The 22,790-nt window shown below is 35.5% G+C and overlaps 2 protein-coding genes, 1 non-coding gene and 1 pseudogene across 4 annotated transcripts; 2 read left to right on the top strand and 2 right to left on the bottom strand.

Annotated features, from left to right (window-relative positions):
* The first annotated feature begins 1,794 nt into the window (after nt 1-1,794).
* Nucleotides 1,795-14,651, top strand: LOC145570161 (uncharacterized). Of its 2 annotated transcripts, none has more exons than XM_081629175.1 (11): nt 1,795-2,345; nt 2,849-2,972; nt 3,055-3,237; nt 3,352-3,451; nt 3,613-3,643; nt 7,034-7,076; nt 7,410-7,562; nt 8,334-10,512; nt 10,629-11,988; nt 12,698-12,781; nt 14,039-14,651. In XM_081629175.1, exons 2-11 carry the CDS (start codon nt 2,914-2,916, stop codon nt 14,101-14,103), a joined length of 4,257 nt encoding a protein of 1,418 aa, XP_081485301.1. In that variant the 5' UTR covers nt 1,795-2,345; nt 2,849-2,913; the 3' UTR covers nt 14,104-14,651. The 2 variants fall into 2 exon arrangements, with proteins under 2 accessions (XP_081485301.1, XP_081485300.1); XM_081629174.1 differs by having other exon boundaries at nt 2,788-2,972.
* Nucleotides 14,652-14,958: 307 nt separating this feature from the next.
* Nucleotides 14,959-15,031, bottom strand: TRNAK-CUU (transfer RNA lysine (anticodon CUU)). The gene has a single exon. It is a non-coding gene; the product is annotated as a tRNA-Lys (tRNA).
* Nucleotides 15,032-16,404: 1,373 nt separating this feature from the next.
* LOC145571798 (protein CORTICAL MICROTUBULE DISORDERING 1-like) lies at nt 16,405-19,322 on the top strand. Its single transcript, XM_081630837.1, has 5 exons — nt 16,405-16,548; nt 16,970-17,817; nt 18,044-18,379; nt 18,491-18,582; nt 18,672-19,322. The coding sequence occupies exons 2-5, from the start codon at nt 17,170-17,172 to the stop codon at nt 19,291-19,293; spliced, it is 1,698 nt and encodes a 565-aa protein (XP_081486963.1). The 5' UTR covers nt 16,405-16,548; nt 16,970-17,169; the 3' UTR covers nt 19,294-19,322.
* A 1,682-nt stretch (nt 19,323-21,004) lies between these two features.
* Nucleotides 21,005-22,711, bottom strand: LOC145570736 (berberine bridge enzyme-like 8 pseudogene; annotated as a pseudogene).
* Between the last annotated feature and the right edge of the window lie 79 nt (nt 22,712-22,790).

Genomic DNA, 22,790 nt, shown 5'->3' with positions numbered 1-22,790 from the left:
ATTTATAAAATCTTTTACGGAGTATTAATTTAAAATTGGATCAAATTTATAAAATCTTGTACAGAGTATTTATTTATCTATATTTATATATTATTGTATGTTGCTAGCTAGTAACACATGATACAAATCATATTGTGGTGGAAAATGTGTATAACGGTTCGTTATTATGAGTATAGATGGAAGTGCTGAATTCTTATTGGTGAAAATTACATCTGAGAATGATATCTTATGTTGGTTGGAATGGGACAATGTGCCCCCTTATGAATTATTATTACGATTGTTGTGATCTCGCGTATAATTTCTCAACTCTCTAAAACTCTTATTAACACTAGACTACAATTTATTACAACAAATTTACAGATTAAAGTCCCTATCTATCAGTTACCTCCACAATCTCCCACTTAGATTCAGCAAAATGTATATGATAATGTCCCACACCTAAAGCTACCTTACTGTCACATTGCTTACCGTTTATTTCAACATCATATACTATGTAGTTTTGTTATAATATGGATAAGAGACACTAACTCTAAGGATGTTCTCGGAAAATTACCATTTCGATTTTGATTTTAAAATGAGTATTGAATTAGAGGTGTCAAAATTAGATGACGGGAATTGGGGTGATTTATATCGTACTCCGTATTTATTAGGAAGTCAATGACACATAATTTGTGATTATGTGCAACTTTAAAGAATTTGTAGGTTGTAGTTGATAGGTTTTCACTACACTACTTGTGGATTGACAATTAAAATCGAGTTTAAGGAAAAGTTACCGTGCATCTATAGAGATTTAACTCTAATAAATCAAAAGAAGTGTGATTAAAGAGATTATTTGAGATCTCACATCAAATGAAAAAATGGATAATGAAATTAATAGAGTAAATTTAATTCTTGATTCAAATTTTTAAACATTTTTTCTGTTGGGCCAAATGGACCTTAAGTTTGATTATGGAATGAATTTTATCAAAACCAACAATAATGAATCTTATAAAGCTAACGCGACGTACTAAAAATTATTAACAAAATTGTAAAATCTAAGTTATTTACAACAAAAAAAATACGGGATTATTGTTTAATTTTATTCAATCTAAACACTTGTAATGCAAATCCAAACCAAATATACAATTTTCAATACTAACCAAGTAGTTACTTTGATCTCTTTTGGTTTGAGAAGGATAACACTCAAGCCTAGTGCTGTAAAGCCTGTAATTAGCTTATTACTTGTACAACATTAGATCACATTCAACTATATTTATTTTGAAATTTAATTTGAGTTGATATCATAAGAACAAACCCCACTTTTTTAGCATTCCAAACAATCCACAAACGACCATGGCGGACGAGCGGTGACTACTCCTTAATGCCCTCATCTGTCGAATTAGATTTTTTTTTTTTTTTTTTTTGACAGGATCAAATTAGATTACTCAAATCTAATTTTACCACCTTTTTATTTCTCGAAAAAAAGTATAAACCTACCTTCACTACCTAAGGCACAATTAAAAATAATTAGCTAAAAAAGAACAAAGTTAAAGCATCCAAATAAATTCCAAAGTTTCCTAAAAAAAAAAAAAATCCAAAGTAAATTCACTCTCACCTCCAACAAAAGTCTGTAAAAAGAAAAGAATTTGAATTCTCAGAAGTCAGAACTGGGTAATCTTTGTTTGTGTTATTCTCTCTGTAAATAATCATCACTATTAAACAGTATTAATCTACTATTTTAATTGTTAATCACCATTACTATAGTCAAACCCATTTCAATTTTTGAACAAAAAAAAACCTTCTTTTTTATTTCACACTCTTTTCTTCAACACACAAACACATTCCAAAAATCCAAAAAATCAATCTCCCTCTCTTACTCTCATTCTCTCTCCTCTGTTTTTCTGAGTTGTAGAACAAGAACAAGAACAACCTCTGTATTTTGTGTATGTTTCTGTAATTAGAGAGAGAAAGTGAGATTTTTAGAGAGAGAAATTGAAAGAGAAATTGACCATTCATTGTAAGAGAGAGAGAGAGAAAGAAAGAAGGGGTGTTGTGGGGGTTCACTTTGAGAAAGGAGTAAAGCATAAACCATCAGTGGGTAGTAATAGTAATACTAGTAGTATTTCATTTCATCCCCATTTTTTGTAGGGTTCATTGCCCACTAAAAAATTTAATCTAAAACCCCCTATTTTTTTTTCCTCTCTCTATTTTTTGAAATTTAACAACCAAAATATTGAGATAGAGATTTGGATTAGCTAAGATTGAAACTTGACATTGATACTGGTGCTTTTTTATTGGTGGAGATGTTGGGTTCAAATTTGAACTGAATTTGGGACGATCTATTCTGGGTATTTTAAGATCTTATGGTAAGTTTTTATTTCCCAGAAATCCGTTTTTGCTTTTTCTTGTAATTTTGCTATCTGGGTATTTTTCATTTAGTTCAGATTATGGGTTTGATTGGGTTTTAGTAGCTGGAATCAGATCCAGGAGTATCTGAAATTGCAAATTTTTTTAGTGCATTTACCATTTTTGATTTCATAATTGGGATCTATTGCTGTTAATTTATGAGGTTTTTACTGTGTTTAAGTACTAATTGATTGATTTGATTGTCACTTTAGCTTTACATTGAATTCTTCGTTGTACATTTGTAAGTTAAGTTATTGTATATACTTTTTTGGAGTCTACATTAAGTGTTGACTGCAGTGTGGACTTGGTACTATATTGGCATTGATTTGGAATTCTGGGGTAGGTTTAATTATTAGTGTTTTATTAATGTAGCTGAAGGTTATGTTGGAACTTGTCATACAGGTGTGGAGTTTTTTTTTTTCCTTAAGCACTGAAAAATTGCGGTTGCTTCTTGTGTTGTGAGGCGAAGATTGTAGAAGTTGGGAGAGGCACTAGGGTGAGTGGTGTTGTGTTAAAAAAGCCAAAAAGATGACATCAGATGTGCCTCTTGATTATGCTGTATTTCAGTTGTCTCCTAGACGGTCACGGTGAGGATTTACTTTGCTTGGATATGTGAAATTAGTGAAATGGATTGTGTTTAAATGGCTTACTTCTTTGCTTGCTTGGCAGCTGTGAGTTGTATGTTTCCTATGATGGCACTACGGAGAAGCTCGCATCAGGACTTGTAAAGCCTTATGTTACTCACTTAAAGACTGCTGAAGAGCAAGTTGCATTGGCTGTGAAGTCAATTAAACTTGAGGTGGACAGATATAAAAATGCAGAAACATGGTTTACAAAGGGGACTATTGAGAGGTTAGCATGTTGCCATCAGGAATACTTTTTGATTAGTAGCTTAAAGCATACTCCTTTTCTTGTTCTATTATTACCAAGTAACTCTGTTGATCTATTGTAACGAATTTCTTCCAGATTTGTGCGATTTGTTGGCACACCCGAGGTTTTAGAAATGGTCAACACATTTGATGCAGAGATGTCCCAGCTAGAAGCAGCTCGCAGAATCTACTCACAGGTATTTATTCTTTTATTGTCATTCTCATTGAACCATGCTTTGGGTTCTGTTATCTGATACACTCACAGGTATTTATTCTTTTATTGTCATTCTCATTGAACCATGCTTTGGGTTCTGTTATCTGATATATAATGTACTGAGTAGCAAAGCTTACATTTCAGGGAGTAGGTGATGATCAATTGAGTGCATCAGGTACGCTCATCTGTTTTTGCTTATTAAAAAAACATTTTGTAGATAGTTCCTTTGGAAATAAAAACAAAATTTAGTCTAATTAACTTTTTTTGGGATCCTGATTTGTAGTTTTTTCCTTCCTAATGAGGTGACTATGTGCCATCAACTATACTCATGTATCCTTACTTTCTAGTTTCAGTCTATGTGAAGATTATTAGATTAGTAGGGAAGCATTAAAGAGTTTCTTGGGATTTCCCAGGATGAGGTTAAAGTAGTTCAATTTTGGGAAAATCTGGCTGTTGTAATTGTAATGGGTGACTTGTTCAACTAGGTGGCGGTTTTAATGTAGCTGTTAGAGGTTACTTTTCAAAATAGTTGTTTAATGTAGGTGTTTGGAAGTTCCACCTGTTGAAGTAGTAAAGTAACTAGAAGAAGAAACTTGAAAGCTAATTATGGTAGCTTATGCAAAATTCTTTAAAAGCTGATTTCATTAGTTATTACAAATCATTACTATAAATAACATAAATTAATGTTTACTACTTAATTTCTGAACACTGACATTTGGACTTAGTCAAATAACTAAGCTGCTTGGATCCAGAACCTATTCCCCAACAGGCAATGGGCAGATTTATTGTTTGGGAGACCTATTATGGAGATTGGATCTGTATATAAATTCTGGGGCTTATTATGCTATCATGTAACTTGTTATGGGTGATTACAATGTTTTGATAAACTTTGGAAGTTGGAAGTTGTTTAATGGTTCCTAGAGCAGAAGAGATGTGCTAGAAACCAGTTAATAGTGTTTAGACCTGTGTATTATGGAAGGATTGTACAAAGAAAATACTATACAATATACCAAGTGAATTGTCTTGTCTAGGCCCTTGAGCTGGAAGATGCTTGTCTAGCCATTACTCTGTATTATATATCTGGGCTTATCAGGTACAAATCATCTTGCAAAACTGGTTAAGAGTCTTTAAGGAATTAACGTTGAACTAAGGACCAACGACTTGAATTTTTTGATTTGAGATAGCTTGGGTACTGTTGATTTATAATATTTGCAATCTCTGGCCCATTTATTTTGGAGATTTGTGTAATTGTACTGTATGATTGCCAATGGCCTCCAGAAGTTTAAGATTGTTCAAGACTATTAGGAGTTAATAGGTAAATGATGATGTCTGTGCTTCTCAGACTCTCAGTACAGCTTCAAGGCCATACAATATATTCTAAAAAGGCTTTCATTATGACAGGGTAAAAGGTGTTGGATACTCACAATCTTATCTTTGTAATAGTGAAGAAGTGAAAACAGATTAATAGGCGATGGGACCTTCTTGCTCATACTTTTTTAGGAATAGTGCTCTCTTATGACTTATAGTTCCATGGCATCACTGAGATGCCTCTCTGAGGATGTTGCTACTATAAAGTTGAGGAATTTAGGAGGTTTAATGTACCTGATGCTTTGTTCTACGTCTGAGAATTGTAGCAGTGATATTGAAGAAAGAAAATTGAGTATTGATCAAAATTCCCTTGATAGGAAGTTATCTGGGACATTTATGATATCAAGCTTCTTACTTCTGTAGCATTCAATGTTGTATCAGGACAAATTGGATCCGAGTGTCTGTGTGACTTTTTATTTTTGGGGGTCACTCGCGAGCATATATGTTAAGGAAATTTAAGATAGGATACGACGATACGTTGTCAATTTTTTGAAATCACAACTATTAATGCTTTTGGTGATACTTTGTTTTGAATATCTCTAGCGCACTTTGTGACTTGTGTTGGACTAGTAAACTAATTATGGTCATGATATCCTTTGAAACCAAACCTTTGGTACCAGCTGATCACTGTATACTTGATTCGCCAAATATTTGCCTGTTAAACTTTAGAAACGTTTAAGTGACAAAAGACACTTGGTGTGTTTTTGCTTCTTTTCGAGTAGTTCTCTTTTTCTGGATGTTTCTGCTTACATCTGCTTCAATTTTTCTTTGAATTTAGATGTCATTAGAAATTGCAACAGGCTGTACTCGTCGTAGTAAGATTCGCTCTATAAAATAATTACTAATAGAGTAATAGCCCTTCTATTAAGCAACACCACCTTTCTTGTCTGCAATCTGTATGTACCTTTGTTTTGGAGCCTTTTTTCTTAGGGTGTTGGGATGAGGTTTCATACTGAGGTCTCAAAGTAGTTCCTGAAAGATGGCTGTCCTGACCAAAATTATGATTGGTGAAATTCGAACTCTTGTCGAGCTACTATCTTTACCCACTTTAATGGCTTTGACCCCCTCCGAAACAAAGGTTTCCACCTCTGTTTGACTTAGTGGTTCGGGCAAGACTACCTTTTCCAAAAAAATTTAAGTTGCATGAAGTCAACATGTATCCTAAACAAGATTGGTAACTATTGAGAATTGAAGGTTACCAAGACAGTTTATTCAATGTCTCATTACTTTCTAGGATCTCAATCTTCTTGTTAGCTCAGTTTTTGTGTTTTCTCTAGTTATTGGTTACTACTTACTACTTCAATTAATAGTTTATGGCTGGTCCTTTAATTTATTGTCTTTTTTAAACCCTTCCTATATAAGTGGCATTTTTGTAGATTAAAGGTAGAATCAGCAGTTTGCTTGCTTTTGCCTCATTTATAATTTACTCTTGCTACAGTACAAGCTGTCAATTTTTACTCATCTTGGTTATTTCTCTCACTTGGTGTTTTGTTATGGACATAAATTCCTCCAGCAGTTGTGTTGTTATAGAGATAATTTTTAGTATCTTTCTAGCAGTTGAAAACTGGTTTCCAATGATTAGTTTATCTACTGAAAATAAATAAAATTGTGCTAGGGTGGACAGAACTTGTGATGCCATTCAATGGGGGTAGGTGGTTCATTGGTACAGGCCTGTGGGTCTTAATTTTTTATGGCTGTACCATTGAAAAGAAAAGTCATTAGGTCAGGATGTCCTGGGGAAAGAACCATGGATATTAGCTGTGTTGCTAGTTTTGCCCGATTCTGAGAATCTGACATGTGTATGTTAAAATTTTCATAACATGGGATTCAAAGTTTGGAGTTACACCTAAACCAATCTTTAAATGCTAGTGAATCAGTAATCAGTGAATCAGTAATTGTTAAGAGTATGGGAACTTTGTGATATGTTTGATGGTATGATTCAGCTAGTTTCAATTTATATCCATTGAGCACTTTCATTTCTCTTCATGTGGTTGCTTATTCTTTTGTACACTTCTATGATAAACCACTTCTATGATATTATTTTATTGAAGCAACTAACTGCAGTTGCTCTTGTGGCTCAGAAATTTGATTGTTCATTAGTTATTATCAATTTGCTATTTGTTGTTACTTAAATTTGTTTCTGTAATAGAGTATGATTGGCAGATTTCTCTAATGACTAGATTTTCTGATGTGCCAGGTGGGGATGAAACTGGAGCTTCTGCGGCATCCGATGCCACAAAGTAAAATTTCTAATTGGTTTGCTTCTTTCTGTGGATGTTGAGTACAATCTCTTTAAGATTACATAGCTTTCTTGATCCACGGATTTGACTTTTCACTCTTTCTGAGAACCTGCTTTCCTAGGTGATAGAAAAATGGAAAATGTTGTATTATAGTTTTATTTCAGGCTTCTTGATCTGACTGCAAACACTGGTATGGTAGGATATATAAGTTGGGTGATTGCTAGAGGTTGCTAGGTTTTTCATGCTTGAAGATGATGCTATGGAAAGGAAGGGTTGTGCTTTCTCCTCCTCCCTTTATTCAATGTAATGATTATGATCTTTCTGATTTCTCAGGAAGGAGCTACTGAGAGCCATTGATGTGCGGCTTGCAGCAGTTAGGGAAGACTTGACTACAGCTTGCTCCCGTGCCTCTGCTGCTGGTTTCAATCCTGTAACAATCTCAGAATTACAGCATTTTGCAGATCGCTTTGGTGCTCATCGCCTCAGGTAATTGTATGTTAAAGCACCTGAATGCAGTTTGCCTGCATCTTTTCCAAACCACTATAATATACAAAGTATGTGTGTAGGAAAAGAGTATGGGAAATGATGAAAGAAAATATTGCAGGACACAATTGACAAGTGAGTGAGTGACAACTCTGGAATTTGGACTTATCCTGTTTAAAGAGACAGGTGTAAAACTCAATAAATACAATCATGGAGAATAAGAACTAATTTCTGGTTCATCCTGTTTGGTTTTTATATGGGAAATTAAGGAAATTCTAGTGGGTGGACAGAAGATACTCTTTTTTTTTTTTTTTTTTCCTAATCACGTGTAGACATAAACTACAATAACTTCCGTCAAAAAAAAAAAAAAACTACAATAACTCAATAGGTCTGTAATAAAACAATAAAAAGAAAAAAAAAACGACATTTGAAGGATTCTACAGTTTTTTAAGCTTCATACACTCATCGTCATTAATGAAAATTAATATTGTTTTACCAATGTATAAAGGAATTGATGGAGTAAAATATTATGGGGGAATTCTAGGTATTTCAATTGTGCTCATCCTACATTACAAAATTGTAAATTTAACATTAGCAGATATTCCAGATACTTTATTGTAAATGTATACATTATTATATCTGGGTAGTAATAGAATATTCTCATTCTGCATGTTGTCTGTTCAATACACATGTACTTCATTCCCTGCAAAGTGTGACATTTGACCTCTATAATTAGTTGAGTAGTTTGTTTGACAAAACCACATTTTCATGCAGTGAAGCTTGCAGCAAATTCATCATCCTCTCTCAGCGACGTGCTGACCTCTTCTTCAACAGCCAACCACCGACAACATGGAAGTCCTCCGAACTTGCCCTGCGCTCCTCCTGCAGCTCTGATATGTCCCTTGATGAACCCTCTGATGACCAGCCCAAGCCCTCCCCTGTTCCCACCACCACCAAGGTCACCTTCCCTTTACGCCGCTTTTCTAGGGAGCCCAGTCCTAGCTCTATTGATGACGGAGAGGAGAGAGAAAGTGCCAAAGCCATAGAAAAGGACACAGAAAAAGACAAAACTGCGGTCCCCACCACTTCTGCTTGTAACTCAACGACTGAATCAGATCAATCTCCCTCCACGTCAACTCAGACACCTCAGCTCACCAGACGGCTCAGCGTGCAAGAAAGAATAAGTATGTTTGAGACCAAGGCTCAGAAGGATATCTCCCCCTCCCCTACTACTGTTGTTTCTGGTGGGGGAAAACCTGAGCTCCGTCGACTGTCATCCGACGTTACTTCTTCAACTGACAAGGCTGTTTTACGGAGATGGAGTGGTGCTAGTGACATGAGTATTGATGTTAGCGGGGAGAGAAAGGAGCCTGACAGTAATGCCAACACTCCTGCCCCCACGTCCACTTCTATACCCCATCCCGTTTTCCTTCCAAAATCTAAGGATCAGAGTGATTTAAAGGCGGAGGACGTTAAGGAATCTAAGGTACCGGTGAGACCAAAATTTGGTTCCCAATCGGCTGTTTTATTTGGTGGTGGTTCTGGTTTGGAGGAGTCTCCGGCATCTGAGGCAAATTCTAAAATTGCATCTTTATCAGGGAGATCGTCAGAGAGTTTGGGATTGAAGGATGAACAAAGTGATGGGGTGGTCCGTTCAACCGTGATGCCTTTTGAAAAGGGTGAGGAATTCAGGTTAGAAAATCAGCCATCCTCTATTCAGACTCAGACTAGATCTCGGCCTGGGAAAACAGAGCAGTTGGATTCCTGTGATCAGATAACCACAGAGGAGAAGGTAAAGAGCACTCTGGGTGGTGGAAGCAAACCACAGGAGGATACAGGGAAGAATTTTGGTGCATCTGCATTTACAATGGATGGAAATTCTGGTGTTGTACAATGTGACGTTGAGAATGAGCAGTTGAGGGATCAGCAGGTTCGCAGATCAACTTACCGGACATCTCGTAGGAGAACAGTTGACGTTGCATCGGAATCAGCAGCGTCTGAAATTTATTCTCAGGCTGTTACTCAGAACAAAGGAGGTGAAGCTTATTCCATGCCTGCTGATCCTAGGTGGAGATCTGTAGGGGGAGAAGTTGATAAGGCTGGAAGGAAAGATGCTGGGTCATTTGAGAAGCAGGCCGACAGTTTATTAATACAAATGGAAAATTCTGATTCGTACAGAGGAAAATTTCAAGGGCATGGTTCTTTTGATCAAATGAAGAAACCTGGGGCTAGATGGGAAGAGAGTGGTGCTGGAATCCAGCAGGATTCAACTGGGAGAAGTGCATTTGAGAATAAGGAAGATTCTTCCTCAACATCATCTTCATTCCCTGTGGATCAAGTTCAGAGGGTAAGACAGCCAAAAGTTAATCTGGGGGTGAATGATGATCTGAAATTGAAGGCAAACGAGCTTGAGAAATTGTTTGCTGAGCACCAACTTCGTGCTCCTGTTGATCAATCAAATTCTGCTCGGAGAACCAGGCCTGTTGATATGTTCACGGAGCAGGAAATAACTTCTGTCAATAAAAAACCTGTGATAGAGACTTCCCCTGCCCAGATGACTACCATGAAGTTCGAGGGTGAGCCTGCTGCGGGTTCTGGTAGTAAGGAGAGGAACAATTCTACTCCAATGACGAAATTTGTTGGTAATCAGGAATATGACATCACACCAAAGCAAAACATTTACAGCCTTAGCTTTACAGATGATTCTAGAGGAAAATTGTATCAGAAGTATATGCAGAAGAGGGATGCCAAATTACGGGACGACTGGAGTTCAAAAAGAACTGAAAAGGAATCTAAGATGAAGGCAATGCAGGATAGCCTTGAGAAAAGTAGAGCTGAGATGAAGGTCAAGCTGGCAGGTTCTGCGGACAAGAGAAATTCTGTTACTGATGTTCGTCGGCGGTCAGAGAAAGTGAGATCATTTAATTCCCGATCAGCATTGAAGAGAGAGCAGGTATGCATCACTCTTGCTGAAAGTTCATTTTAAAAAAAATTACCTAAAATCGCTGTCAAGGGACTAATTTATGAATTTTCAAATTTCAACCATTATTTTTTCCTCATCTTGATCAGCCTATTGACTCTCTCTTGAGTGATGGGGATGAAGATCAAACTGAATTTGTTGGAAAAAAGCTCAGTGAGACATATTTGGGAGATGCCTCTTCTAGAAGTGCACAAAACAGAAAGGTTGTACCCAGCAAGGGTATAGCATCATCTACACCTCGTAACTCAGCAGCAACTATTCCTAGGTCTTCTGGGAAAGCTTCTAATTCTGCTGCAGGGAGAAGAAGGATGCCTTATGATAACCCTCTTGCACAGTCGGTTCCTAATTTTTCTGATTTACGGAAAGAAAACACAAAGCCATCGCCTGCAGGAAGTAAACTAGTCCGTCCTCAAGGAAGAAACCATGCTCGCAAAAAGAGTGTGAGTGAAGATTTGCCACTTGTTAATGAAGAAAAGCCACGACGACCTCACTCCTTGAGAAAGAGCACAGCTAATCCCATGGAATTGAATGATTCCCGTAATTCTGATGATCTTGATGATGATGTCTTCACGCCATCAAGACATGGTAAAGAGGAGAATGAGGTGTATCTTAATTTCTCGAAGGATATAGAATCAAAGGCTTTTCCAAGAAAAGGTAATGGTGTTGGACATATATCTGGTGTGGGTAGAGCAAAAGCTTCAATGATGGTTGAGGCATTGGGAAACGGACATGATTTTGATGATGAGAGTTTTGAAACGGAAGAGATGACAGATGTAGCCAAAGACGAAGAGGATGATTTTGAAACCACAGTAGGTGGAGAATCAGCTGACATGGATAACAGTAAAGGAAGATTGAGCCAGGAGTCTGACAAGTCAGCAATTTCTGGGTATGGAAACAGCAATGTTCTTGGAATGGAAGGCCCTGCTTCTGTCACTGAATTACCTCCTTCCATGTCTTCCCTTTTTCGTTCCATGGGATCCATACAAGACTCACCAGGAGGAAGTCCTGGGTCTTGGAATTCACGTGTGCATAACCCTTTTTCCTTTTCACATGAAATCTCAGACATTGATGCGTCTGACTCACCAATTGGGAGCCCTGCGTCTTGGAATTTCCACTCTCTAACACAGACAGATGCCGAAGCTGCTAGAATGAGAAAAAAGTGGGGAGCTACCCAGAAACCTATTGTTGGTGACTCATCACCTAGCTTGTCACGCAAGGACGTGACTAAAGGTTTAAAGAGATTCTTGAAATTTGGAAGGAAGAACCGTGCAACTGAGAGTCTGGCAGACTGGATCTCAGCAACCACATCAGAAGGAGATGATGATACCGAAGATGGAAGAGATCTTACTAATCGGTCATCAGAAGATTTGAGAAAGTCAAGAATGGGATTTTCACATAGTCATAATTCTGATGAGGGATTCAATGATAATGACCTGTTCAATGACCAAGGTGAATTGTGTTTCTCTTTCACTATTGTCCTGTGAAATTAAAAATTAATAATCATTTATAACTCAGAGTTTCCAATCAGTCCTTTCTATGATATGATGTTTGCATCTGCTCCTCTTGCTGAATTGTTGCAATTACCTTTCAAAATTTCTGAACCTAAAGTTCTGAATTTTGTTATAAGTTGCCTTTTGTTTCTAGTTCTCTATAGGATTAGAATTTTGCTACTGTGCTATAAATCTATTACCCTCCTCCCTTGTAACCTGTAAGATTTGCCCATAGACCAAAAATAAATGTCCTGATAAGTTTGTAGCATTCCCTTTTTTGTATATATTCACAACTTGATAACCCATGTGCAACCACAAAAAAATACCAAAGAAATAAAATAGAAAAATAGAACCCCACACGCTTTCAAATGAATCAACTCTTGAGTGATTTAATGGGTATGGAGCAATCTTAGTGGGACGGAGGGAGTATATCTTTATTTGCTGAGCTTCTTATATCGTTTTATGTGAAGAACTTTGAAATTTACTCAGATTCAAATTTGATATTTTTGATTGCCATAATTTGTTTTTTTAAGTTAAGTGTGTCTGTGTTCATTTCTCCTGCTTTCCGAGATTGTATTGACATGTTTCCTGTTTTGCTCGATTTTATGATATTAACAAAATGATATTGCAAATTCAAGGTATAACTGGGAATGTCTGTTTTATCGCAGTTCAAGCATTGCAAGGCTCAATCCCAACTCCACCAGCAAATTTCAAATTTAGGGATGAACATCTTTCTGGAAGTTCTCTGAAAGGTTTATTCTTTGGTCTTGTATACTCATATTGTTGCTTTAAGTATTTATTTTCAGCTCAGTAAATGAACTCTCATGAGTAGACTCACTCAAATTATTTGCCGATATAACTCCCCTTTATTGAGAGAGATTCTGTTCATCTTGCTGTGGTTCCAGTGCTTCTTAGAAAACCTGGTTTAGTTTCGTGTGCTATTCTTTCTTCTGAGTTTGCAGGTCTTTGATAGCTTAGGAACAGAATCTTTTCTCCTCACAGTATAAGTTTTTTATTCTTGTTTGTTGGGGTTGGTTGTAAAGGTGAGAATCGGGAAATGTCGTATGGCATGATCACTTAAGAGGTAGTTCAGCGAATTAATTTGAAAATCTGACTATACTAATTGCTTTTGGTAAAGCTACAAGACCTTATAACAATAGAGCTACTTCAGAAGAGAATTGAAACAAGCATGATAATGTTTTTATGCAATCTTTTCTTAATGAATGACATAGCTTCAATCATCCACTTAATGTTTGTATGTTAAGTTTAGAAATAAGCTCATCAATAATGCCTTAGAGCAGATTCATTTTGTTCAAACTAATTTAAAGCATGAAATTCACTTCGTATCAAACTTGACATTTTTTTAATTTCCATCATGAAATGACAGAAAAACAGAGTGATCACCGTCCAGCAAGATGACTTATAGCTTGTGTAGTCTCGTGTGCCGTATAAACTAGAAAGTTTAGTATATTTTTGCCCCCTGTCAACAATCTTCAAATTCTTATTAATCTGCATTTAGCATGTTATGTATTTAATGTGCTAGGCAGGTAGGAACACTACATCATGGATATTGAGATCACAATCCTCTCATATTTGATCCCTCTTATGTGAAATTCAGTTGTGGCTCTATATTGACTTCATTAACAGTAGTCTTACTCTGTTATTCCGACTCAAGTAATCATGTTAAGTCCAAGTTTCTCTCCCGGCTATTTTGTGAAAAATATCATTGATTTTAGCCCGAATTAAACTGTCGGTCTGTAGTCATGTTAAGGTGTCGAGAATCCAACACATGCACTTGTTTCGAAATGAACAGTTCAATATCATAGGTCTTTTTAATAATTTGTGATATCAATACTATTGTTGGAAGAATGGGGTATTTGTTTTTCGCTTGGTTTTTTATACTTTGGTTTTTTATACTTTGCTTTTGGACTAGCCCCTGATATCTGCTCCTGTTGAGCTGCATGTAGCTGCAAATATAACACAATTGCTCTTGATTTTGGTTTTTTCAGCCCCCAAGTCATTCTTTTCACTTTCAAATTTCCGGAGCAAGGGAAGTGACTCAAAGCCCAGATAACATTTAAGGTACAGCATATAACCTACTGGAAGATTGTTGCGATGCTCAGAACCATCTGAAGAGAATGTGATGTAAAGGATGGGAAGCATAGAACATACTCGGGAACTCTTGAGGTATAAAGCAGGTACAACACCATAAATCAGCATCTATTGTTGCTTTGATACTACTGAGATGTAGTTGGTTTCAAGATATGTTGTATATTTGTAATGGTTGAACAGTCGCCAATTGGCAGAATGATACTGTGATTTTTGGTAGTGCCACAGCATTCTTTCTTCTTCCTTTGCAGATGTCTTGTGTATTAAAGTCAGATTTTACTGCATCTCTTCATGGGATTAAAGTCCCGGAATAATAGTCGAGGGAAGGGATTTTTGCACCACTGAAGTTGATATTTACAATCATTCTTGTGAGAGGAGCATTGCAAAGTGTATTCTTGAGGGTTGGGAGTGTAAAGATCAACTTTAGAAGTGTAAAAATTCTAAACCCTTTTCTTTTTAAGCTCTCCTAAAGTTTGGGTTAGCTTTGATCAATTCAAAGTCAATTTTATTTCTTGTTGAACGGTTGTACTATATCATACTTGGTCCAAAGTAACACTTGTATAATATCATACTTGATTTTTGTGGTTAAAATCATGCTGTTGTCGAGTAAGTTTCTATCATTAAAAATTAGTCGTAGAAGTCATGAAAGCGATAATCTTGTGAAAGTAATTTGAAAATTACAAAAAAAAAAAAACTATAAGAGGGACAATCATACTAAAATAATTTATACAACAAAGTTGAATATGTGTAAGTTATTGCGTCGATTGTTTTTGTATCTTAAGAGAAAGAGTTTAAAAAAGCATTGCATAAAAATGATAAACGCCCACCGTGGGGCTCGAACCCACGACCACAAGGTTAAGAGCCTTGCGCTCTACCAACTGAGCTAGACGGGCATGTTGTTAAGCTTATTTGTGTTTATCATCACAAACTGTAAATTAATATATATATATATATATATATATATATATATATATATATATATAATTTTTTTTTTTAATTTATTTTTATTTTAATTTTTTATTTGAGGAAATTAATACAGTAATTAGAATAACTCCAATGGTAAGATTTAAGAAAGATGGTGCTTGCCTTGGAGAACCTGAAGCTTATAATTTTTATTTTAATTTTTATATACTAAGTATTACTCTAAAAAAAATTATTATTCAGGTTCTAAGAAGTTTATTCAATTATAACAAGTTTAGTTTTGCAGTTAATTTTATACATCTCTGGATGAAAAGTGTACTCAATGCTCGTTTTAGGTCATTTTGATGATTATTTCTTATTGAATTAAAATTTGTATTATCAAATGAACAAATATAATCTTACACCCGGGTGTATATAAATTTTTTCATAATTTCATTGCTTTCCATCAAAAAATAAGTTTATGTATTAAAGCAAAATAAATAAATTATGAGAAATATTTAAACCAAATTATTCCCTAATTTTTGGCTGTACCAAACTAAATGAAAAAAGCTAAGAAAACCAAGACAATTGTTTTAAAAGTAGGGAAAAGTATAAGATATATTGATCCTTTACTTCAAATGTAGTCAAATGGTGTCCAATAATCCAGCATATCAACACTGTACTTGAATTCAGCAGGATTTTTTGGTTTGTTGATCAAGTATTCTGCTACGTAATCTGAAATCATGAGTGGAAAACATGTTTAATTAGCTAATAATTGAATAATTTGACCTAGTACTTTTTATATTTTCTGTATTAAAATAAAAGACCTTTTCAAACATTCCCCATGTATGTTAATCTGTCACACGTTTGATTCATTCTTACATTAAAGTTAGACTTTATCCTTATATGCTTGCATGATCTTCCACCAACATTTTATGTTTTTGGATAATTGTTTATTTTAAGATTTAACATCCCTTTCTTTCTTTCATAATAAAGTAGCTAATAAAAATCATTTTTTTTTTTTTAATGACATATTACCTTTTGCTATAAGTTCATTTGCTCTTCCTGAAAAGAGAATTTTACCTGAAAGGGACCCATATCAAATTAGAATTTAGTAATCATATTATATAATTTCATACTCTTTATAATAATAATAACAATTAAAGCGGGTCCAAATAATATGTGACATGGTCCCTTGTATTATGATTGGTTTCATGAGGAATAAAGAATAGTGTAAGTTTAATTGGTTCTTCAATTCATGACTTGAAAACTAAGAGAGGTAGATAGTTACGTGCCTGGCATGCAAAGCTAACTCAAAAAAAAAAAAAAAAAAAAAAAAAAAAGACTTCTTCTTCATCATCAATTTCTTACAACAGAAACAATCTGCTTCATTTTTACACAAATTCAACCTACATAGATATTGTTTTTTTGGAGTTGTTCTTTGTTAGTTGATCGATTGTTCATCTGAGTTCGTCGTACTTCTCTCCCTTGATTCTGCTTTACATTCCAGGTAATTTTAATTTTCTGCTATTTCTCTTTATACAATTTATTTTCTCTGTTAATATATGTGTTCTTGTTTCAATTTATTTTGTTAAAAAACTTGTTGTATTGTTACTGTTTTTACCTTTTTAGAACTTTTTTATTTTAATAATATTAGTGTTAAACGTTGTTATTTTTTGGTCTAATGTTTGTAAGAATCGCGTGCATAACTCTAGGAACCCTTAAACTTCTATGCTCTGATGTTAATCTATAATGGCTATATATATTGTTATGACTAAGTTGACAAAGTGAAAGAATTTAAAGACCAATCTATAATCCATTGACTTTCACCTAGGCTTGTCTAATTGGATCTTGATTATAAGTTTAATATATATCCGAGTTTCATATGAATTGCTTATTGGATCATAATGTTTTTTATTGTGTTATTTTAGGTCCAAAAATCGTGTTCAAGACCCTAAAACTTTAACCGAATTTTGATCAGGCTTGTGGGTTGTAAGCTTGTAACATTTTGTCGTGTTTATATCAAAGTACCTGCCAAACGAAAAGAGCAAGACTAGATAAATCTGATTTTAATCAAGTTTTGTATGAAAGTCAAAATAGTTCATACAAAGCAGAGTTAAAGGCCATCAAAATGGCATCCCTAATACCTGGGGTGCTACTCAAGCTACTTCAGAGCATAGATTCCAAAGTAAAAGTTCGAGGGGAGTATCGATCAGTCCTCTTACAAGTGATCAGCATTGTTCCGGCCTTAAGTGGAGGAGAATTATGGCCTGATCACGGCTTCTTCCTTAAGGTTTCCGACTCTTCACACTCCACGTACGTGTCCTTGTCCAAGGAAGACGTCGAGCTCATTTTAAACAACAAATTGCAATTAGGCCAGTTTTTCTATGTTGATCGCTTAGAGGCTGGAACTCCGGTCCCTACTGTAGTCGGAATCAGGCCTCTTCCTGGCAGAAATCCTTTTATTGGTAATCCTAAGGACTTGATGCAGATTTTAGACCCGTCTGAAGGTCCTGTTCGTGTTGATTCTCGTAGCTTTAGCAATGGAAATGTGGCTAGCAAGACACCAGAGAAGAAGGTTAGGAGCTCGAGACTGCATAAGTTTGTGATTAAAGAAGAGAAGTCTGTGGTTTCATCGCGCTATATGGAGGGCGTGATATCAACTCATCATAGAATTAGTAGCAGTGATTCTATCACTATGAAGAGCAGTGATAATGACAGTATTGGAGGTGGTAAGACTGTTGTCTCGAAATCTAAGCTACATGAGCCTAAAGGTCAGGTACGAATTAGTAGCAGTGATTCTACATGATAAATTTGTTTTAGGCAAATTTTGCTTGTCATATATATGATATTAAGGCTTCATTCTTTTCAACTTTAAAAATAAAGTTCACATACAGGTTAATAAGTTCAGTCACGGGCTTGTTTAGGCAAAAAGAACAATCTTTAAAAATTCTGTTTTTTTTTTTTTTTTTAACTATTATGCTGATATTTGATGATTATTATAGTGGCAGAGTCTCCCTGCTACTCCATGTAATAGTCGTCCAGTCACTCCCTCACGAGCTCGTCCCACGACACCTTCCCGTCTACGTCCTGCAGTTCCCTCTCGCCCTCGTCCAATGACTCCAACTCGAACACGTCCAGAGACTCATGAAGTAAAGGTTGACTCTGCTAGAGACACCTTACAATCTCAATCTCTTAAGGTTGCCCCTAGAAAAAGCGTGACCAAACAAGAAAACGTCAATTTAAATTACTCGACAAATGGCAAGGACAAGACTAAAACTTCAGATCAGCAGACATCCCCTTGGAATGCTCTTCCTGCCAGTCTTTTGAAGCCAGGAAAGGTACTCATTTTTGTTGAATGTTCCTCATTTCCTTAGAATAAAAAAATATATAGAGTTTTTTTTAAATAGCTTATCATATTTTTGTATGGTTGTTTGATATTTATAATCAAGGTAATGCTTAAGAGAAGAGACTTAGCATCCATAATTGCAGCAGAAGCTCAGAAAGAAGCGACGGCAGCTGCAATTCTGGTCAAGTGTATAGAGTAAGTTGATCATAATTAACCAGTACTTGAAAATTTGGCATAAGTTCTGTTCCTGCAGTTTAAATTAACACTCATTCTTTTTCACTCAGCATGTTTGCTGATCTATGTTCCTCTGCTTCACCTTCAAATCCTCACGTCTCTCTTGCAAAGTTCTTCGCGCTACAACAAGTCATAGATCAACCAGGCTCTTCAAAGGATAAACTCCTGATATTACAAAACAATTCACCATCAGAAGGCAATGATAAGCCTAGCACAGCACCATCACTGTCCCGTGATGAGAAAAACAACATGAAATCTTTAAAGCCGGCACCTGAATTAAGCATGGGTGATAAGTTCGAATGGTCTAAAGGACACGGAATGAGTGACATAAATGAGGTCAAAGACATGTTATTGAAAGAATCGCGATCATGGTTCTTGAAGTTCTTGGATGCAGCACTAGATAGTGGTTTTCGAGTGGAGAAGAAAAACATTAAACATAGCATTGGGAGGAGATCATTAGAACCTAATAATCATATTGCAGTGACATTGTCACAACTTAAGCAAGCCAATGAATGGTTGGACAAATTGAAAGGAAGCACGAGTAATGCTAAAAATAATGATGATGGTGTTTCAGAAAGAATTGATAAGCTTAAGAAGAAAGTTTACGCGTGCTTGCTTGTCCATATAGACTCTGCTGCATCAGCACTCGACAGCAGATCAGATCGTAAATGACTGTAATACAAGATCAAGATTTGTAAATTACACTAGTTTTTTGGTTGATATAATTTATCTAATTTATGATATTGATTTATTCTGAAATTCAATCTGTTTCCTTGGGGAATATACATACAATTTCTGATGATGCAAATTCTGTAAATAATTTATTTATTGATAATACAAAGATGGCCAGTGGAAGGCTATTCCGGTTGATTAAGCACCAATGAAATACGTTCATCTTCACCTAAACTAACTAATACAAGTTGTTTATTACTAATTGAAAATGTTAATCAAAATTATATTATTCTGATCAACTAGTGTTTATGTCATATGTAAAAAAAAACATATTTTAATGATTAAAACTGATATTTACTGATTGAAACAGATTACTTCATTCTAAACTTGTCACAAGCTAGACCTTAAAATAACAGATGGAATAATAAATTCATAATCAAGCCTGAAAGAAAAATAAATCATAATATAGTACTACTAGTCAACTTAAGCAGGATAAATATAATACTATATGATGTTGAAATTAGCTGACCAAAAATGCAACATTGTGTACTGCAAGTCTGCAAGTTAAAGGATCCAAAATGCTCAGCACGTCAGGAGTCAGGACATGCATTTTGTAAACCTTACTAACAATTTCTTGTTCTCCTTCTCCCCACTTCTTTCATTCAGACTGTGAAGCATCATCAAATGAGTGCAGAGCTGCTGATTTCGACACCTTTCCACGTTGAAATGAGTGGCCTTAACTTGAAGGTTATGAAGGGCAAGTTACCAAGATGGAGAGACAGGACACAAGCCTACACATACAACACTACCTCCTTCCGGATTTACTTTCACATTACTAGTTCAAACTACAATATTGACGTAATACATAATTCCGGACCAAGGGAGTATTCTAGTAGTATATATCAAGCATGTGCCCTGCTTCTCCAGCATGGCTAACTTACTCTCTTTTAAAAGCTAGATTGCCTTCTTTTCTTCAGCTTTTGTAATAAAGTTTTGTAGATTTGGAAGAGGAAAAGAATGTTTGATGAGATGAGTATAGTTTGTGCATGAAATTATGTGTATATTTATATGTAGTATTATGATAGTAACATGAATAAAATTAAAAAAAATTGGTAAGAGTTTGTAACAAAAAATTAATACTAATAATGTTAGTTTACTTGTTAACATGATTAATGTAAATTAGACGGTGGTTTGATAGTGATGCTTAATCAATTGATGATGGGTATTTGTTGGGTTTGACTTAGGTGTGTTTAATTTGTTTAGTTGTTTTTAAGTTGGAGCTACCAATTAATTAAGGAAATTTTTTTGGTGTAATTTGTAATTACTGTTGAAGTTTGGCTGCCAATGCAAAGACTAGGCTTTTTCATTCATTAACAGTTGTCAAGAATTCAAGATATGTACATATATATTTATGAGAATCAAATAATTTATGATCTTATTATAAGGAATGAATAAATATGTAATGAATTATAAGGAATGAATAAATATGTAATGAAAAGCCCAGTCTTTTATTCATTACTTTTGATTAGTGAAGATATAAGTCGAAAATTGTCATTGTTTCTGCTTAAGCTTAAGATAGTGTATTTTGTTTCTGTATAATCAATAGCATATCGATAATTAATTGATAATATTATTCCATTTCTCTGATTTGTGAAACAACTATGAAATACAAACAACAATCTCACTGTGTTACATTGAACTGATGTATTGATCAACTTGTGTGTTTGTAGCTAGCCAAAACAGGAATACTTTGCTCGTACCTAAAGAAGTTGCCAGGATCAACCTTAGCCTTTACTCTCAACAATCGCCGGAGGTTTCCTTTAAAGTATGCAGTAGCAAAAGCTAAGCTATTGTTTGCATTATTTCCAATATCAATATCCCTGTAGTTAAGAAAGGCCTCCCTCGGGTTCTTCGATACATAAGGAGTCATAAACCTGTATACCTCATTCGTTCCTTCAATGTATCGACGAGTAATCTCTCTTGTGTTATGTTTCCAGTAAGAAAGATATTGGATCTTTAAGAGATTTCCTTTCCTGTGAGGAAAGGGTGTCGCGGTCTCTGAAAATTGGCTCATTTTACCACCATAAGGATTTATTTGCAATTTTACATGCTCTACTTCAACTATCTTTTCCCATAATTTATCTAATCCTGCCTTAGGAATTGGCTCTTTTACATAATCCGACTTGTGCTTATCATACGTCAAACCTAGTGGTGGCACTCGATCTAGCAAAATCTCTAGGGAAGAATTCATAGGCAAACCGTAGTAGTTTATAGTTGATTCCACCCAACTCATCTCACTGCAATCGTCTTTCTTTAAGCCTAGCAGAGGAAAATCCTTACTTACGAGCTTAATAAGGTCGTTGGACCGTCCTAGGTACATTCCTAAGAACGAAAGTTGCAACGTCTTGTTTGTGCTTTCACTTCTATGTGACCGGTTGTAAATAGCTTCAGTTCTTATAAACAAGTTTGGATCTAAATTGTGTGCAACATGCTGCCATTGATCGAAAACGTCGCCTCCCCCTTCCTCTAAGGTCTTTACTACAACAAAGGTGGTTACTATCTCTGGAACTTGGACTAATCTAATCTTCCATGCTAATACAACACAAAAACTACCAGCCCCACCACCTCTAATAGCCCAAAACAGGTCTTCCCCCATTGTTTCCCGGTTAAGAATTACACCGTTAACATCCACTATTTCTGCATCGATGATGTTATCAACTGTCAACCCGAATTTCCTAAGCATATTACCATAGCCACCTCCAGAGAAATGGCCACCCACTGCAACAGATGTGCACACACCTCCAGGGAAGGCACTCGTATTGCTTAACTTTGCTATGCTGTAGTAAAGTTCACCAAGTGTAGCCCACTTTGCTATGCTGTAGTAAAGTTCACCAAGTGTAGCCCCTGCTTGAACCCAAGCAGTGTCACTCCCTAGATCAATATCAATTGATCGAAGGTTGAAAAGATCGAGTACTATAAATGGGTTCGGGGATCTATAGGAGAGGCCTTCATAATCATGGCCTCCACTTCGGATTCTCATCTCTAGGCCATGTGCCTTAGCACACAAAATAGTTGCTTGGACATGGGATTTGTCCAAGGCCGTGACAATGGCTAGAGGTTTCGGGGCAGAGGATGTATTGAACCTAAGGTTTCTAACATTTGCATTCAGAACAAATTGATATGAAGCATTTTGTGGAGTATATACAACTTTTGTGATCAAATTTGAGGTATTTGAATGAAAAGCAAGGCAATCAAGAAAGTCAATATCATTGTATTTTAAAGCTAATACATTTTTTTGTAAAAAAATGCAAATTAGAAACAAAATTTTGAGCATCATTTTTTGTGTGGTAGAATGTTTTTCTTTTGAAGTTACTCTTCTATCAGTTCTATGCATAGGTAACAAGAAAACAGAATCCATATCAATATCAATAAAGGCATTCACAAATCTTTCAGATATCTATCTTTGCATAATTTCATGTCTAAGGAAACATATATCA

The sequence above is a fragment of the Chenopodium album genome, chromosome 12, assembly GCF_948465745.1.
Source record: "Chenopodium album chromosome 12, dcCheAlbu1.1, whole genome shotgun sequence".
NCBI lineage: Eukaryota > Viridiplantae > Streptophyta > Magnoliopsida > Caryophyllales > Amaranthaceae > Chenopodium > Chenopodium album.
Note: the sequence above shows the minus strand (reverse complement) of the source record. Positions and strands in the feature narration are given on the sequence as shown.

Excerpts from the sequence above, each read along its gene's own strand:
- LOC145570161 (XM_081629175.1), top strand. The coding sequence starts at position 2,914 with ATGACATCAGATGTGCCTCTTGATTATGCTGTATTTCAGTTGTCTCCT. Across the intron at positions 3,238-3,351 it reads ACAAAGGGGACTATTGAGAG|ATTTGTGCGATTTGTTGGCA; the intron begins GTTAGCATGTTG and ends AATTTCTTCCAG. Across the intron at positions 3,452-3,612 it reads CTCGCAGAATCTACTCACAG|GGAGTAGGTGATGATCAATT; the intron begins GTATTTATTCTT and ends CTTACATTTCAG.
- LOC145571798 (XM_081630837.1), top strand. The coding sequence starts at position 17,170 with ATGGCATCCCTAATACCTGGGGTGCTACTCAAGCTACTTCAGAGCATA. Across the intron at positions 18,380-18,490 it reads GTCTTTTGAAGCCAGGAAAG|GTAATGCTTAAGAGAAGAGA; the intron begins GTACTCATTTTT and ends TTTATAATCAAG. Across the intron at positions 18,583-18,671 it reads ATTCTGGTCAAGTGTATAGA|CATGTTTGCTGATCTATGTT; the intron begins GTAAGTTGATCA and ends TTTTTCACTCAG.